The following is an 18,924-nucleotide window of genomic DNA, read 5'->3' as shown; positions in this document are numbered from 1 at the left end:
TGTATTGAGACACTCACCTTGGTTGATGCAAGAATGCCTTTTCAGAAATTAAAATGTCGCTTAAATAACATCATTTTGCACGCCCCTTTTTTGTAATTTATACTTATAAAAAAGAAAAATTGTACAGTTAAAACAATACCTGACAGCAACGGTTGATTGTTTTTCTTGTGACAGATAACTCTCTTCCCGTATTTGATCGTGTCATTGGTGGATCAGCTTGGATCTTCTGATGCGGCAACTTACATCAATGTTGTGTTCGTGCTCATCAGTCCAATGTATTCAGGATTCAGCGGCATTTACTACATTAACAAGGTCGGTGCAGCTATTTATTAAACTGGAACGTCAATTTCCTGTAGATAAACGCTTACACTACATTAGAGAAATACCGCTCTACCCGTTTAGCAATAATATCGGCCGATATATCGGTATCGGTAAATTTTGGCCGATATTTTCTTTCAACGAAAATATCATAACGGAAAAATTAGGTGCTAAAAAAAACAATTAAAAAAACAATTCAGTTCAAAACTCGAAAAAAAATATTAAAACACTTACATTTTAAGTTAGCGCTCAATAATTTATGCTTTAGCCGTTTTTAATCCGTTTTTTCGAACGTGGTTCAAAAAATATTTCAGTTTAAAATTCTTAACTATAATTTAAAAATTAAGCCTAAGAAATATTTAAACACGTATATCTTTAAATTAAAGTTTAATAATTTTAATTTAGCAGTTTGAAAAAACATTTCAGTTTAAAAAACTAGAAAAAATATTTCAGTTTATAAGCTAGAAAACATATGAGGTACATAGTTCGAAAATACATTTAAAAATTAGGCGTATTTTTTTTTAAAACACCTCTATAGTAAAATTAACGCTAATTAATTTATAATTTAATCGTTTTTACCTATCCTTAGATCTACACTGAATACGCGTTCCTCGGTCTAAGTGTGGTACCCGTCCATGTTTATTTCGATTGGAGCAAGCCAATGGTTCCCTTCTCAATCCTCATGACTTACGTTCACATTGCTCTACTCAGCTTGCTCCTGCTCGTGCTTACTGTGGTCAAGGATGGCGGCAAGGCGTCAGACGTTTTCAAAACAAGGTAGGCGCTGTTCCGGTTTCCGATTGGGAAACACTTGTTGTGGTACACTCCCAATTAGATTAGGGTTAAAATGGAACTAAATTAGCAAGAATATCAAAGCCCATACAGAAGCAGGTAACATTTTGAACGTTTCAAATATATCTTTATTCATTTTTAACTTTCGAAGCGTTTAAAGTGCAACCTATTTTTGTATGGTCTTTAATATTTTATTCTCTACGTCCAACTACAACCTACAACCATTATGCTCTTCAATTAGATTACATTGAACTTAAATTACGACACAAAATATTGGAAATAAAAGCATATCGTTCTAGTTCGTCAAACTATTGCATATCTATAGTCGGTCCAGTATAAGTGGAAATTTTTAGCCCTCATTAACCTTTAGATTTGTATTGTGTTATCAAATTTGTTCCTTGAAAGATCTGTTGCCTTCTTACCCAACCATTGATCTTTGAACAATAAAATTTAAGCGGAAAGTCACTTTTTTGCAACACGCGAATTAGAACATTGTTACAAGTGTAAAAAGTTTTTTTGTAGAAAAAAAAAAAAGAAAAAAAAAGTAAATTCAATCTTTAAAAAAGTGTAAAAAAGTTTTTGTACCAAAAAATAAAAATTAATGTAAAAAAACGTTTTTCAACTTTCACATCTAGATCTCGATACCGCGCCGTGGGGGACAGCGGGTCCGCCACTCCCCACAACGACCGACCGCATTCCAACGGATCCGCCAATGCTTCTGACGTCATAGATGATGACGTAAGAGACGAGGAGAACAAGGTGGCGCGGATCGTGACGCACCAGAGTCTGGACGAGGTCGGTAACGATTAACATTATATGCTTTTGTTTCTCAAGTGAATCTCTATTTCAACGCATTATCTCTTTTTTTCTTATTATTTTAGCTTAAAGAGATTTTTTTTTCTCATTTATATTTTCTGACTTGACTTAAGTTCACTTAAGGTCGCTCACAAGTCTTTATAGCACTCAAATATTGAGATTGGCTATGAGCAATCTTTCTCATACGAGAAAAACGTAGGCACGGTCCACATTAATTGAATTCAGGTTTATTTGTGCTATTATTTGTCTGTTTTGTTCACTAGAGTCCAGTAATGTGAAACGGGTCGCCAAACAAGTTTAAGAAACACTGTTTTTTTATAACACTTAAAAGTCCTATTTATTTACTTAAGAGTCTACCTTTTGTTTCAGGAACAGCTAGTGGTATACGCTTTTTTACGTTTTTGTCAACCGATACCATTTTTCATTGACTTAATATCAACTTATCTAACCTTGATTGTTAAACTGTCATTTGCCATATGAACTCAGCATGTTGTTAAACAAAAATATTAAGGAAGACTTAAGTGCATGTGAGTCACTATTTTTAATAATTTGATATAAGTCACTGTTTCGAAAAAATGACTTAGCTTGACTTGACTTAAAGTCAGTTCAGTAAAATGACTTGACCTGACCTGACTCAAGTCTTTTTTTTGTAGTAAGTTTATAATTTTCATTCTAATTTTGCCCGTCTTATGTACGAAGAACAGATGTATGTAGTTTTTAAAGTTAACGTCATACAATCATTTTACTTACTTTGCCATGGACTAATAGATTGGGAGCATGTTTTTTTTGGCCAAACAATTGACTCGGGGTGTCGCGCCTACTGTATGTACTTGACCACTTTAGCTTCACAAACTCCTGAAAGCTTACCTTATGTGTTCCAGGAGCAGCCAGTTGTGTTGGTCCACAAGCTTCACAAGGAATTCGTGAAACGAGCGAAGCGGAAACCTTGCACCAAGCACAAGAAACAAGATATTACTAAAGTGAGAAACAGCTTTATTTATAAAAGTGTCGTAGTGAACAAAATTTTGACTATTTGTTATTATGTTAACCTTGGCATTTATACTGTTTTGTTTTTGATCTTTTTTTGTTGTAGAGAAATCAAATTTTTAAATTTGGTAAGAGCACCAAAGCCCATACAGAGTAGCTATCATTTTCATGATTCGAGAACATCGCAGTTTACAAGCTGACGCTTGCACAGCTTGAATCGTCCAAACTTAAGCGTTAGATTGTAGAGTATTGGCAAGTCTGTGAAAAAGATACGTTATTGAATAAACTTTGGAAGAATCTCAAAGCCCATGCATCTTGTTAAAAAAGAATAAAGGCTTATTCGAAACGTTCACAAAATGCTACACACTTCTGTATGGGCTTTGATATTCATTATACGGCTAACTACAACCTTCAGCTATTATGCTTAAAATCCAATTTTGAGTCTTTAAATACCTACAAATTTTCTTGAATTTTTTTCACACAATTGTTTGGCAACCCTGTTTTGGTAAATCATAAAACTTGCTTCAACCCACAGGTGGCCGTAGATGATGTATCGCTGTCGGTGGTTCCAGGCCAGGTCCTTGGCCTACTCGGCCCAAACGGCGCCGGTAAAACAACCGTCATCAGCATGATCACCGCCGACACAGCGCCCTCCGGTGGAAAGGTAAGTAGTTTGTAGCGTTGTGAAGCAAGTCATTTCGAACTGACTCAAGTCACGGTCAAGTCATTTGTAAACTTACTCAAGTCCCAAGTCTAAGTCAAGTCATTTGCAAAATGACTTAAGTCCAAGTCAAGTCCTTATTAGAGCAAGTCATTGACGTAAGAAAAATAAGTTAAACAAATAAAACATACAGCCAGCAAATTATTTTTATGTGCAAAAATTTGGATAAATATTAGTAACAAAATTTTATAGTAAAAAAGCTTAGTGAAAAACGCTTCATTTCAACCCAAATAATTTGCCCAAAAGACTTAAGTCAAGTAATTTTTTACTTTCAAACTTTAAAGATTTTACTTCCAACTTTAAATAATTTTTTCTTGTGTAAAGGTTCACGTTTCTGGACACGAAATCACTTCGAACCTTTCTGCAGCTTACCAGGATATGGGATATTGCTCGCAGGTAATTAAGTGTATTGTTTCACATCCAAAGGCTCAACCTAAATAATATATGTCCTCATAAATTAATTACTATAGTACTCGTTTCACTTCAGTTACTTGTCAAGGCCAACTAACAAAACAATTTAGTCCAATTTTAGATATTTTACGCTTGGTGGACTGTAAAGAGTAATTTGATTGACTCCCTAAAATTTATATGAGTTTAGTTTATAATATTCGATGCTGTCTAGACCAGTGGTTATCAACCGCCGGTCTTGCAAAATGCAAGATATTAAAAGCTTGTTCAGCAAATTAAGAACTTCGCCAGTTCCGTAATTTTCAGCATTGTGACGTAACATAAAGTTAATTGTCTACTTTGGACTTACCGTACGTAACAATGCGCAGTGTTGTGCCCAACTGTTTATAAGTAGGCTACACGTCGTTGAAGTCTTCTACTTTGAGATAGTTGTATGTGAAAAACTTGCAGAAAATTGCTAATTTAATTGAAGTTTCCAGTCTTTGCTTTTAAGTTGCATACTTTTGTCGTGATTACATTTTGGGTTGATTTTGATTTTTGAAGGTCCACCGGTCCGCAAAATTTGTTTTGAAATTTCACCGGTCGGTAAGCTAAAAAAGGTTTGAGACCACTGGTCTAGACCCGCCGACTGCAATAGTTCACAGTGTTGGATATGCTATTTGTCTTATATTTTGTTTGCTTACAAAAAGTTCAATAATGCGCCCAAGCCTTAAAATGATACTTATGCGATTGGCATTTGGGTGGTCGCGAAAAAGTTGAGAAACACTGTGTAAATAGAGTAATCAGGTGGTAAAGACAAATTGTATTGAATTCTCGACAAGCTTTCGCACAACCGTGCTTCATCAGGTCAAAGTAGCATGTGCTGATTCATCTATTTAGAATTGGACTAATACGGCCATTTACAAGATTACTATGTGAAAATTCGACGTTAATACATTGTAAAAGTTGATTGACGTGTTGTTGTTGTTGTTGCCAGGACAACCCGCTATGGGAGAACATAACTTTGCAAGAGCATCTCGAGATTTACGCTACCGCTCATGGGATTCCGGGTAACCGGCTCAAGTCTACGTCGAAAAGGTGATTTACAAGAACTTGTTAGCATTTGGAGCACTATATACGGATCTGTTCATAAGTTTAATGGTGAAAATAACGGCCCAAATAGACGTTAAAGCGACATACTTTATTGTTAGCATTATTCTAACTAAACTGTGTTTTATTCAAAGCATGATTTATTTGAATTCGTTCCAGTAGAGTCTTTGTGAAAAAGTAATTCTCTTCAAGTCATTAAAAAACATTAAAATATTAAAATTGGTAAGCTCGTCTGATCATAAGCAATAACTCGACTAAAAATAACACAAACCTGACATGTAATCTAACTAAGATAATAAATTACCCAATTTTATAAAAAATAATCTAATGAAAATACCTCAAATTAAGCCAAGTCATTTGCCCGAAAAACTTAAGCCAAGTCAAGTTCTTTAAAAACACTGACTTTTGTGTACTTAAGTGCAAGTTAAGTAAAGTCATTCAAAAAAAGTAAACTAAAGCATTGACCTAATCCAGTGGTTCTCAACCTTTTATGGCTTACGGCATCCCTACAATATTTGTTTCGCAGGTAAATCAGTAGAATGTCACAATAAACGAAATTGGAACTACATACGTCAACTCGACACAACGTAGCAAGATATAATTGAATTCATGCCACTGTAATCTCACACAAAAAGTTGGAAGAGTTAAAGCAACAATTAGATTCTTAAAAGATCCTGAAATATCTCTCGGCACCCTTAAGCATTAGAAATGGCGCCCAGTGTGCCGCGGCACTGACGTAATCATTACAACACTCCCTTAACACCAACATATCGTTCCAGCTTCATGGAGGCTCTAGGTGTCACTGAACACAAAAACAAACGAGCCAAGTCGCTCTCCGGCGGCACCAAGCGGAAACTTTGCTTTGCCATCGCCATGATGGGGAATCCCCAGGTGGTACTTCTCGACGAACCTTCGACTGGAATGGATCCGAAGACAAAGCGATTTATGTGGTGAGCGATTCGTTCTTTGTGTCGTTAATTTAACGATGTTTTTTTTTCATGTTTTTTTTTTACTTGATTATTCGCTTCCAGCTATCTTTCGGTTTTTAATTTTGTTTTTTAGTTTTTTACGGGCAAGTTACTGCTGTGGTTAACTTCTATTTTTCGCTAGTTTTCATTGTTTCGGAATTTTTTCTTTTATCCAAAATCAAAGCTTTATATAGAATAAATATTTAAGACCGAAAGACCAAGCGATTTATGTGGTGAGCAGACAACAAGATAATTCTAGTTTTGTAATTCATTGAATTAGAGCAAAATGCGGCTAATTCTAATTCTAATCTAATTTGTGAATTGCTTGTGTGATCTAATTCTAGTTGTAATTTAATTTGGATTTGACTAAAAATGCTACTTTGTCCAACGGCATTTTTAGTCTCTCAAATAAAACAAATAATTCAATTAAAACTCTTTGGTTAGACGACTTGTATATAATTGTATGTAAGGCTTAATTTTTCGCTTCCAGATATTTTACGGCTTTCAATTTTTTTCACCTGTTTTTTTTTACAATTTAAATCAATTGAGCTAGCGGGTGATTTTTACGGGTAAAGGTATGGCTGTCTGTCGTTTGTTTATGGCGTTTTTTGTCTTTTAATTCCAGCTATTTTCCCGTTTTCAAATTGTGTTAATTTTTTGGGGGTGATTTTTACAGGAAAGTTACTTGGGGTGTTCGTTTTGGCCGTTTTGTATTTTTTTCTTTTTATCTAAAATCAGAGCTTTATATAGAATGAATATTTTAGTTAGACCGATGTTTCTTTAAAAATGCTGGCATGTTTGTATTTGTAGGCGTACGGTTAGTAACTCATAGTTACTTTATCTTTATAAGTCAAAACGATGTTTTAGCCTTTCAAGCGAATTAAACAACACCAATATTTGCGATAAAATCTTTGTTATATATCTTTTTTTAGGAATTAATTGCGATTTCATGTTAATAATGGTTCTGGTCTGGATTAATTGTTACTTTGCGAATATACTAAGCTAAACAAAAATAAAGTTAGAAAAGTTTATCTTTTTCTTTATTTACTTTTACTTATGTTATAATATTAAAGATTTTGTTTACACATTTACCTGCGGCGCACTTGGCAACGTTCTATAGCGCGCCGGTCAAGAAGCGCTGCATTGGAACATTCACATTATAAATCAATCAATGTCCTGCGAAAGCTTGTCAAGATTCCGATACAATTTGCCTTTATATAGTGTCACCTGATTATCCTGTTTAGATTAAGACAATTACGGTCATTTGCATAGATTGGGTAACTTACAAACCGGTAACGTTAAATGATTCATTATAAGTTAAGCCGTTTGCGAAATGAGTAATTGTTCTCGCAAAATACCCTTCTTCTCAGTCAGTCGTTTGCCAAGTAACTTACTTGATTAAAAACTTAGTGCTTAACCTTTTTTTCATATGTTCCAGGGATACAATAAGCAGTGCTTTCGAAGGCACAAGTCGTGGAGCAATCCTCACAACGCATTACATGGAAGAGGCCGACGCCCTCTGCTCAAGAGTTGCCATCATGGTTCTAGGCAACCTAAAGTGGGTTTCTCTCTTTTTTTAAACCTTGTAATGCGCTCCAGTGCGACTTATGTTGTATTCAAATACGCAATTTCAAATTATATGGGAAAATGTTTTAGTTTAAAAATATGTAGTCCGAAATTTGTTTTTTTACGAAACAAGTCGTTTTTGTACTTAAAAACAGCTTCGTTGTTATACATTCGCATAGCACCTGGGTCTGATCTAAAATTATTTGAAACCTTTGAAAAAATAGGTTTAGATTTAGTTCACAATTATTTTCTGTAAACCCGCTAACAAGAAAAACTAAAAAAAACCAAGGTTGTGGTCAAGATTTCCCTGCAAACAAGGCCAGGCTAGATTTTTTGATTTGTTTATTCGATCAACTGATTTCGATTAGCCCCTGAAAAGGTACTATACTATGCGCGTCACTGGCCAGTACGACTTTAGAAGGGCTTGATCAATTGTGTATATGAAGGTTTAAGTCTTGTGATGACTAACAATTAGGGTAATGGTTTCTAAAGGCATCATGATGTAATATTGTTGCTGTTGACCTTAGATGGGCGATCACAGAATAATAAACATATTGTGTATATGTACGTCTCAATACAAGGGACTATTTATATATTCGCCCGCAGGTGCATCGGCTCCACTCAGCATCTGAAGAGCAAGTTTGGTCAGGGATATGTGCTCGAAGTTAAGCTCAAACATCAAAGTGACGAAGAAGCGGCTGACCAAGCTCTCAGGGAATTCGTCACCAAGGTTTTTAAAACTAACCTACATTTTGTGTTTCCGTAGACACTTAAATACTGTTTAAACATTTTTATAAAATTGGGGTATTTATGTTAATTTTTGCACGTAAACAATTTCCTTACTATAAGTTGCGTTCATGTTTTTTTTTTCGAGTTATTACGTATAACCGGGTAATTTTATTAACTTCTAACCTCTTACGTTTTTTATGCCAATGACTTGAATCGACTTGGAGATTATTTCCTTTTTAAAAGTTGTCTAGTGTAACCAAATGTGAGATAATGTACCCTTAACAAGTAGACATAAGAAACTAGATGTGTTCTAGCAAAATTTTATTATTTCTAATTAAACTCGTCTCCTTTAAAAAACCATTCCATCTTTGAATAATAGACTAAACTTTCTATTTGGCCTTTATGGAAATTGGTCCAGTGTAGACAGTTGTGGAATACTCAACCCCCAAACTAAAAAATGCCTCTAATTATAGGCCATTCTTACAATTTAAAAAAGTTAGCTGATGCCAGCAAACAACAAACCAGCTTAAAGTTTTCTTGGAGAAGACCAAAAAACGTGGCAGTCTAAAAAAGCATTTACACATAATTTTTTAATTATTTATTTTTTTTTATAATTTTTTTTAATTGTTAATTTTTTATGTCATTTTAATTGTTTGTTTTTTTGTGTAATTTTTCATTTATTTTTATTTTTTTTAATATTTTTTTTCCGGAAATTATTTGCCAAGTGAAAACCTCCGTATCCATTTTTTAGCTGTTCGGCGAAGTAAGCGAGCCCGAAAAGTTCAGCAACCGCTTCGTGTACAAAGTAACACAAGACAACGTTCGGTCGCTGTCGTCCGTCTTCGGCCAGTTCGAGTCGGCCAAAGAACAACTGGGGATTGAAGAATACAGCTTCAGTCAGGCCACACTCGAACAAGTAAGTGTGTGTGTGAATGTTTTAAGTGTTGTAAACAAGTTATTTTAAAAAGACCTAAGTCAGAGAGTCGAGAAACGACACCGTTGCCTGCTGCATCCTGTTTGTAAAACTAGCCTGTGGTGAGGTTTGAACTCACGACCTCGGTCATACCGGGACCGTCACTCTACCAACTGAGCTGGCTCAGAGGGAACAAGTCGAGTAATAACCATGACTTCCCTGTACGTCAGACTAGTCTGTGTGGCTTGAGGTTCGAACTTACGAAATCGGTCATACGGTCCTCATACCTGGACCGTCGCTCTACAAACTTAGCTGTACACACAGGCTCAGAGCGAAACAACCATGATACTAGCTCTACCAACTGAAGAGGCTCAGAGAGGATCAAGTCGGGAAACAACCATGACAACATTTGATCCTGTTAATATATGCCTGGAGTGGTTAAGATCCTCGGCCATACCAACTGATCATCCACACCATGACATTTTCAAGCCTGCAAACTCAGACAATCATGACAACACCTCGGTCGCACTCGTCACTCTAACAACTAAGCTACATAGGCAACACAACCACAGCACCAATGCCCCCAAAGACTAGTCTGTGGCAGGGTTCGAACTTTTACGACCTCGGTCATACTGTCCTCATACCTGGAACGTCGCTCTACAAACTTAGCTGGTACACATAGGCTCAGAGGGAAACCTCATTGCTTGCTGGTCCTATTAATTCGATACCAACTCTCGACCTCAGAAATATCTATACCAACCGAGCTACAGAGAGGCTCAGAGAGATACAACCATGATTTATCATCGTTTGATATAACGTGTTAGTACAAGCCTGCAGTGAGGTTCGAACTCACGACCATGGTCAAGTCATATACGGTCATACCGGGAACGTCGCTTCTAACACAACAAGTCGAGAAGGCACCCCATGACACCATTGCTATCTTGTTAATACAAGCTTGCAGTAAAGTTCGTGACCTCTGTCGACCGGAACCCGTCGCTTCTACCAACTTCGATCTACGCACAGGCGGCCCAGAGGGAACAACCATAACTGTTAACACACAATCCTGCAGTGAGGTTCTAACTCACGACTATACTGGAACAGTCGTGACTCTACGCAGGCTCAGAGAGCAGAGCAAGTCGAGAAACTGCCTCCTATTACATCCTGTTAATACACGCCTGCAGTGAGGTTCCAACGCACGAGACCAGGGACGGTCACTACTCTATCAACTGAGCAGAGCTAGCTCAGAGGGAAACAACCATGATACCACATTGCTTGCCTCATCCTGTTTAAGCCTGTGGAGAGGTTTCAACACTCCACCGGAGACAGCTCTCTACCAACTGGGTGAGCCACGGAGACTCAGAGAGATACAACCATGACACTATCGTTTGATATATCCTGTTAGTATAAGTCACGACCTGGGGACGGTCGCTTACCTGATAAACACAGGGGATACACACAATTCGAGAAACAACCATGAGACATCATTGCTTCATCTTCAGTGAGGTCGTCGCTCTACCAACTTAGCTATATACTCACACAGGCTCAGTGGGAAACAACCATGATTATTACATACTGGTAATACAAGTCTGCAGTGAGGTTGGAACTCACGATCTCACTCATGCAGAGACAAACGCTCTTACCAACTGAGCTATATATACAGGCTTCTCAGAGAAACAACATTGCTTTTTACATCCTGTAGTGAGGTTCGAACTCGCGACCTCGGTCATACCGAAACCGTCGCTTTACTAACCAAGAGATACATACACAGCCTTACAGAGGGAACAAGGCAAGAAACAAGCATGACACCATTGCTTGCAACATTCTGTTAATGCAACTTAGTTCTGCAATGAGGCTCGAACTCACGACATCCGGATATACCTGAACCGTCACTCTACAACTGAAATTCACAGGCTCGGAGGGAAGAAGTTTAGAAACAACCATTACTTTCCGTTTATACATGCAAGCCTGGAGTGAGGTCCGAACTCATGACCTCGGCGAAATCGTCGCTTCTACCGACTTAGCGAGCTCAGAGGGAAACAACCTGATACCATTGCTTGCTACATCCTGTTAATTTAAGCCTGTGGAGAGGTTTGAACTATTACATCGTGTTAATACAAACTTGCAGTGAGGTTCGAACTCACGGTCTCAGACGTTCGGTTACGGCGCTCTACCTACTGAGCCACACAGGCTCATTGAGAAACAAGTCGAGAAACAAATATGACACAATGTTTACAACAACCTCGCATGCCTTTTCGCGTTGTTACCACTTTTTTTTCTCTTAAGGTTTTCTTGCGCTTTGCTCGTGAACAAGACTTGGCCGAAAACGAAGAGGAGGAAAGAGCAAGAGCAGCTTCGGAGGAAGTTTAGAAGAAAAGAGTGGGAGAAAAATTTTACTTGAACTGATTGCATGTTATAAATCAGGGGTTTTTTATGGTGGCCCCCTTTGAAAATTTTGAGAAATCAATGCCCCCTATTTCTTTAAACGTTTTGAAAAAAAATAGGAAACGTCATTTTAATTAAAAAATTTTACAGTAACCGGAGTAGACTTAGAGATGATAAAATAAAAAAAAAATATTATTTTTTAAATTTTGTCATGGCTCTCTTGAAAAAGGTTCATGGCCGGCCCCCAGGTTGGGAACCCCTGTTGTAAATATAAACGTAATAAGAATATCAAAGCCCATACAGAAGTAGGTATCATTTTGAGAATCTACGTGCGTTAATTCTTTTATTTTTGATTAATATACTTCTTGTAAACCTTTTACTGGTACGGTACACGATAAACTTTTAATTTTTGTCCCGTTCTTTATTAGTTGGTGGCAGTAATCGCTTTTTGTGGCCAAACTAACCACGAAAAAGAACAGTATTTAAATGCACAGCGCAGTGTTTCTCAAACCATGGGCACGATCCTAGTTTATGTGGCTGTTTAATTTGTTTGGGTCATCGACTAAGTGTTTATAGGTTTGGTTCAATTATATTAGTCCTGAACAAGATTATTCTAAAATAATTTGTGGGAAATATAAAGACATGGCTTATGTTATTTAAAATTAGGATTTATTGATGTTATTTATCGTATGTTTTGTTCGCTTACATTCAAAGCTTGCACATATTAATTGAATGAATTGTACCGCCAAAACTTTGCCGTTGAACGTATTTGCTAATGTTTAGTTCGCCGCGCAAAAAGCTTGAGAAACAGTGGCCTTGCCATATTCACAGGCGGCCAAACATTTTATTTTAACTTGGATTTTTTTTTTATTTTGTGCCTTTCGGCAATTAATGCGGATTTTTAACACAACTTTAAGCGCCTCAATTTTTTTTCTGAATTGAAAACCATTATTACTGTACAAGCCTCTGCATCAATTCTTACTTTTTACCGTCCCGGCAGAACTGCAGATTTTAACGTTTCTATTCTTGTTTTATTTTTAAAAGATTATTTAAAATATATATTTTATTTGTTGGCAATATTGCATGGCACAATAGAAGTTTAAAAGTACATCGTTTAGGCCAGGGCAACTTTTTTTACGCGGACCCCTAAGAATTGTTTTATTTCGGGGAGACCAAGGGTCGGCGGACATTTTTTTAGAGATGACGCCATAAATTAATGTTGTAAAACAAAAAGATTTAAGAAAACTGCTGTTTTCGGACAAACAAATATGAAACTGAAATGAAGTTTAAATACATTTAAGAAAAAAGGGGAAAAAGTGTGTGTTTCAATTAAACTTTTTTCTTAAAAAAATGGTTCCTTGTCTTAGGTTTTACACTAAGGTTTCAATTAGGCCTTCATGGACCCCCTATTACTATTGAACATAACCAGAAAGAAACCCTTGGTCTAATGTGTCGAAACGTCTTTGTTTATAGTTACTTAACTTTCGCTATTCGTTCTGTTAGTTTAACTCAAGTGTTTTATAATGAAGGCGGGTATAGAATTGTTGTACGAATTACTTTTTAATTGAAATTTCCAACGCTATAAAACCACTAACCGCCTAAAAAAATTCTAGCGGTTGCGGAAAACGTTTTTCGCTTTCTGTTGCGAAAAAGTTGAAATATTTCAACTTTGACGCTTTCGGTTAGAAGCGAGGAAATTTCCATTTCACTTTCACATTTGTGGACCAAAATCAGCAAATTTATGAAGTCTACTTGTATTGTGACGTCAATTTATGACGTCATTTTTTAATTTTTTTTGCCTACAGTGGTCTACGCGTTTAAGAACCCCTGATTACTAAATATTGTTTTGCCTAATTTGCAAGTTTTTAAACAATCGGGTGTTTACGTTATTGAGTACGTTATTTGCTTATTTATTGCAAAGTTTTTTGATGTTGTTTAGACATTTCTAAACTGCTCTGAGCATGTTTAGGCGGATGGAACTTTAATATAACTATTACCTCAGTCAGAAGTCATTAGTGTTTATTTACATTGTATAATTCACATAACAAAGCAAGCACTTGAAACGATCAAAGCACTTTACTGCTCAACATGCGGTAAGCAAGTGGTTAATAAACGCCATATTATTGTCGCGCGACAGCATGCCTCCTGTCAATCATCTGTAAGGTTCAATAATGCACAAAACAAAGCAAGCACTTGAAACGATCAAAGCACTTTACTGCTCAAAATGCGGTAAGCAAGTGGTTAATAAACGCCATATTATTGTCGCGCGACAGCATGCCTCCTGTCAATCATCTGTAAGGTTCAATAGTGCACAAAAGAAAAAGTTGATTATAGAATCTGATTTGTTGCTCTAAAATTTAAGCAAAAACGCAAAAATCAACTGACTCGATTTGTTACTGAAGTGTAAAACATAAAAATTTATATATACGAAAAGAAGGTATACGTTGGGGTTTATTAGAATTCAAAATCGAAGTAGAAATTGCTTTGCAGGCAAGCATATTGTGGAGAAAATCTTCTTGTATTTATTATAGTTGATCAATGATATTAGTTTGATGTTTTAATACGACAAAACGCAACAGGCCATTGGTAGTGACTTGCTATATTATACATGCCAATATCAGACCCCCTTGTTGGGTTTGTAGCAATAAGCCAAACCACTGCTTGACCCGAACCTGATGGCAATCCCGGGAACCAACGCACGTAAACACTTCCACCAGTTGAACTTCGCATCTCTCCATTCTGTGCAAAAAAGCGGGAATTTATTTTGCCTGCCACAATGTAATGATTAGGGCGATTATTTAAAATTTACACGTTAGGTCAAAATCGTTTACAAAATGCGAAAATGCCGAAAAATTATACAAAATAACAAATACTGCAATAATCTTTTTGAAATTGTTGTTTAGTTTAAAATTAACCTCATCGAAACTTAGTTTTAAATTACATCCAACATCAATTTAACTGTACTGTGTTAAATTTGTATTAGAGCACTATGCGATACACGTTAAACGTGTAAGATTCAACTTCGATTTTGCTTTTAGATAGTAGTAAACCTCCAAATTAGACAAATGTATTAGTAGTAGATGCGTGTTTTTTTGGTGGTGATTTTAAAATACCGCGATGGCTTTTTTATAGTATAATAGCTCTTTGTTATTTTTATGAACTTATTTAAACAACTAAACCAGGGGTAGGTAATTTGTTTTAACCGCAGGCTGCATGGAAAGCATAAAATAGTGTAGAAAAGGGATAGCGTGACGCATCGAGCACAGATATAGGGGGGCGTCACAATTCAAAGTTAATTTTGTGTTTTTCTAATGTATTTTACAAAAAATGAGGCGCGGGCCGGATTAAATTGCTTGGCGGGTCGTAGTTTGTCCAGGTCTAAACTAAGCTTTACCCAACACATTTCAAAAATAACACATTTTTAATTTGTTGTGTTTTTGTTATTTCAAAAATAACCCGCGTCTTTTTTCGCAATTTTAAAGTTTTTGTCTTTTTGATATGACAAAAATAACAGCTAAGCATTTTCAAAGTTTTTGCATACAGGTAATTTGTTTTTACCGCAGGCCGCATGGGAAACATAAAATAGTGTAGAAAAGGGATAGCGTGACGCACTGAGCACAGATATAGGGGGCGTCACAATTAAAAGTTAATTTTGTGTTTTTCTAATGTATTTTACTAAAAGTAAGCCGCGGGCCGGATTAAAATGATAAGCCGCGTGTTTTTTTAGCATTTTTTAAGTTTTTGTCGTTTTGTCAAAAATAACAGCTAAGCAGTTTCAAAAGTTTTGCATAAACCCGAAATAAGAACTGAAAAAACGAGAAAAAAACGCTAATGCAGTTCTTCATTCAACAATGCGTGATTTAAATCGAAGTGTTTCTGATTGTCTTTCAAAATTCAGTAAATTTTAGAGTTTTTAGTGGATTTTCATTTTACACAAATGCAGATGCATTACCGTTTGAAGTCGTATTGTTTTAACTATAAAACGCATTTATGTATTAGCATGAACCGCAACATTTAGTAAGTTTCAAGTTAGAATCACCCACCTCGTAAGTTGACGCCAACCAAACTCGTACGGCATCGTTAGTTGGGCTGTCCACGTACATATTCCAGGCCCGCTGGATGTACAAATACAGCGTCTCGTACATTTGCTTACTTTCAATATCAACCAGAGTTCCGTTGTGAAACTGACAAAGACGTTCTGCTGCAGCTTTGCCTTTTCCGTCCTTATAGGTTGCGACGGTTTGTGGAAGCCAGAAGCAAGATCCGTTGAACACAACGCCAGGGCATTGGGACAATTCTGAAACATAAAAAGAATACTTACTAAAACCAAAAAATATATATTTACGTTTATCAAATTAATTTGACTGAAAAATCTTACCTTTAATTTTCTGGTCGATTTTTTGTTCAATTCTGTTCCAATCAACAGTTGGTTGTGGTCCTGTGGCGCCAATCGGGCCAGCTAAGCCTCTCGGGCCTCTCCGGCCTGGAGGTCCTGGACTTCCCCTCATGGTTGTCGAGTCCCCCCCGGTGTTGGATTGTTGCATCTCGAACAAGCTGCCAATTGGTTTGCACACCAAGAAGTCGTTGGACTGGACTTGTCCGTAGGCAAGCGCATTGCAAGCTTGCAGTAAAACTAGAATTGAAACGCCAAGTTGAAGCATTCTTCTATTATAGCAGCTCTTCCTTCAGATGAGATACCTTGAAAGTTGTGTGTAGGTTCTGTCAATAGCCGTTCTTATATAGCATTCAAAAACCGTTGGTATGCGCAGCCATATTTGGCCAACTCTCCTTGTATGGTTCTTCCATCTATATTTGAACGCCTGCTACCACTCGGCTTTCTCTTATAAGGTTTCGGAATGTTTAGTTGCGAGACTTCAGCCGCGTGGCCGCTCCGCTCTTTCTCCTACTCCTCCCACTTTTTCTCCGCGCTCCTTTTTTCGTCTCCCATTGCAACCCAACGTTGGTTCGGCGGCCATGCGGTCGCCAGCCGTCGCCTGTCGATCAGACGCAACGTGGGGTCGCAAGTAGTCGCAAGCTGCTTTAGCCGTAGTTTATTGTGTTAGACGGTGGTTTATTTATATGATAATAGTATCGGTACTGGTTTTGAGTGTAGGCAATAAAGCACTACACCGTACTTGATCCATACATTAGGCGCACCGGCTTATAAGGCGCAAGATCAATTTATGAGGAAAAAATCGATTTAGATTGCTCCTTATGGTCCGTAAAACACGGTAATACTTTCACTACATAACGATAAAATGTTTGCATAACGATAAACATTCCTAGAAACATCGCGTTTCCCCTACCACCCTAAGAAACCAATATTTTTACTGTAAAACATATTTTTATGTCAGTAGCACCTATGTTTTCGCTAGGAAATAATAGCAAACTGTACAAAGGTTTCGCGGAACTTCATTCCAGCAGTGTATAGCTCTGAAAACGGCTACTTTGGGCCGCGACAATAAAAGTTTGCCGACCACTGCAATAACTGATAGAACAACTTTCCTCTGTAGAACAAATTTCCCCCATACCAGCACGCCTTTCTCAGCACTTTCATTATTTTGCATTTAACAAAACAATAAGTTTTCTCCCATCGCCATTTAATCAAGGTCATTTTGAAGGTCAGGCTAGGTGTGGTTATTGTACAATTGCGACTTATCAATTTCCTGGGTAGCCTAATTATCTAATGTAAATTTAATTTTAATTCAATTTTAAGCGATCGTATAATTTTAACTTTTTTATCCGGACTCAAAATATGTGCTAATTTAACTGTTACTTTAAATTGCACGTCTCAGCAACTGAACGATATTTGAAATTATACTTAGTATATCTTATTGCAGTGGTTCGCAACCTGGGGGTCGCAAGGGATTGTCTTGGGGGGTCGCCGTGTAGAATTTCAAAAAGAAAATAATTATAAGAATTAGGCAAAATGAACTAAAAGTTTAGCAATATAGAAAGAGCAAAGTAACCGCCAGTCTTACATTTGTCTTTGTGTGGCTTTTGCGGCAGTGAACCAGTCGCCTTCATGACGTCACGATTACACCTTTTAATTAATAAATTAAGCGTAGCTTCAGTCAAACAATGTCTAATAAAAATGAATGGACGCTCAAACCAGGGTTGCAGATGGCTTAAAATTCGGACCAAAAACAATAAATTGTCCTAATTTCAACTGCTGTGTCCGACGGTTTGTAAATCAAAGCTTTCTGTCCCAATTTTGCCGAATTTATTTGGGAAGGCAAAACCAATGGGCTCACCAGGTGTCAAAATGGTTTATACCAACTTTAGCAACGTAAGTCCAAAAGATTTTCGCGTTTCGCGCGATTTTGATGCGTATTTCTACAATAATTCGGGCCAGCACAAAACCGTCAGGTTTACTCTAGGTCAGGGCGCTTTAGTTATAAATTGAAATTTAGGCTAACTTACAATAAAATTTGTTCTAGGTTTACAATAGATACAGGCAAAGTATTTCTACTTTTCAGTCGTATCATAACTTTTTACATAGCCTTTTACAAAACATCCACGGAATTCCGGTAATAAAATTGTGGTGTTGCGGTTTTGGCAAAAGAAAATAGAATTTAAAGAAAGCTTTATTATTGCCTGCTGTTAACGACTAACCTTTTGTAAATTTGTAAGGAATTTTGGCAGTTACTTTCATGGATTCCAAGAACAGTTACCCCCATTGATTCCCTTCAGTCTCGCACTAGGTTCATGCTAAATAATATGACCTAAAATGTAAATCTCTGGCAATCCTGGCTCAAACCGTAACTTCAGCTTGTTGCTAGCACAAGACTAGATTTTTCCCCATTTGAATTTTGCCAATTTTAAAATGCGTTTTTATTTACTCAGGTTTATGTATAATATACTACAATTGGGTGTAATATAGCCTACTATAAAGCTATCGAAAACCTAAAGGGGACGCGAGATTAAAAAGGTCGAGAACCACTGTTCTATATAGATTTTAAAATTGGTTCTGAGCAAGCAACAAGGTTCATAATGTTTGGGTCGTAATCAGGTTTTTTTTAAGGTTTGGTATGGGTGACCGCTAAATAGTTTTAATAGACCGCAAGTGTTTCATTTAAATACCAAAAAATAGCCATATTTGCGTAAACGAATTATTTATTAGGCTACTGGCAGTGCACAATCACAGAACAAATTTTTCAGGTTCTATCTCATGCAACAAAACAGATTCGCAGTCCCGTTCCCAACCGCCAGCTTCCATTACTTCGTTGTTTGCA

The 18,924-nt window shown here is 36.9% G+C and overlaps 2 protein-coding genes across 4 annotated transcripts in view; one reads left to right on the top strand and one right to left on the bottom strand.

Annotated features, from left to right (window-relative positions):
* LOC146158073 (cholesterol transporter ABCA5-like) overlaps window positions 1-14,274 on the top strand; it is a 48,248-nt gene extending 33,974 nt beyond the window's left edge. The window contains exons 27-38 of the mRNA XM_083385894.1: window positions 175-312; window positions 908-1,095; window positions 1,746-1,905; window positions 2,808-2,906; window positions 3,449-3,577; window positions 3,959-4,030; window positions 5,019-5,119; window positions 5,911-6,081; window positions 7,538-7,657; window positions 8,272-8,395; window positions 9,146-9,310; window positions 11,591-14,274. Of these exons, the coding sequence (XP_083242020.1) occupies window positions 175-312; window positions 908-1,095; window positions 1,746-1,905; window positions 2,808-2,906; window positions 3,449-3,577; window positions 3,959-4,030; window positions 5,019-5,119; window positions 5,911-6,081; window positions 7,538-7,657; window positions 8,272-8,395; window positions 9,146-9,310; window positions 11,591-11,674 (1,551 nt within the window). The 3' untranslated portion in view covers window positions 11,675-14,274. The remainder of the gene's footprint in view (window positions 1-174; window positions 313-907; window positions 1,096-1,745; window positions 1,906-2,807; window positions 2,907-3,448; window positions 3,578-3,958; window positions 4,031-5,018; window positions 5,120-5,910; window positions 6,082-7,537; window positions 7,658-8,271; window positions 8,396-9,145; window positions 9,311-11,590) is intronic.
* Window positions 13,692-16,540, bottom strand: LOC146158072 (uncharacterized). Of its 3 annotated transcripts, XM_083385896.1 has the most exons (4): window positions 16,239-16,540; window positions 16,068-16,196; window positions 15,733-15,986; window positions 13,692-14,428 (listed from the first exon to the last, which is right to left on the bottom strand). In XM_083385896.1, exons 1-4 carry the CDS (start codon window positions 16,348-16,350, stop codon window positions 14,234-14,236), a joined length of 690 nt encoding a protein of 229 aa, XP_083242022.1. In that variant the 5' UTR covers window positions 16,351-16,540; the 3' UTR covers window positions 13,692-14,233. The 3 variants fall into 3 exon arrangements, with proteins under 3 accessions (XP_083242022.1, XP_083242023.1, XP_083242021.1); XM_083385897.1 differs by having other exon boundaries at window positions 15,733-15,989; window positions 16,185-16,538; XM_083385895.1 differs by having other exon boundaries at window positions 16,068-16,533.
* Between the last annotated feature and the right edge of the window lie 2,384 nt (window positions 16,541-18,924).

This window comes from Ascidiella aspersa, chromosome 3, assembly GCF_963924565.1.
Source record: "Ascidiella aspersa chromosome 3, kaAscAspe10.2, whole genome shotgun sequence".
Taxonomy (NCBI): Eukaryota; Metazoa; Chordata; class Ascidiacea; order Phlebobranchia; family Ascidiidae; genus Ascidiella; species Ascidiella aspersa.
Note: the sequence above shows the minus strand (reverse complement) of the source record. Positions and strands in the feature narration are given on the sequence as shown.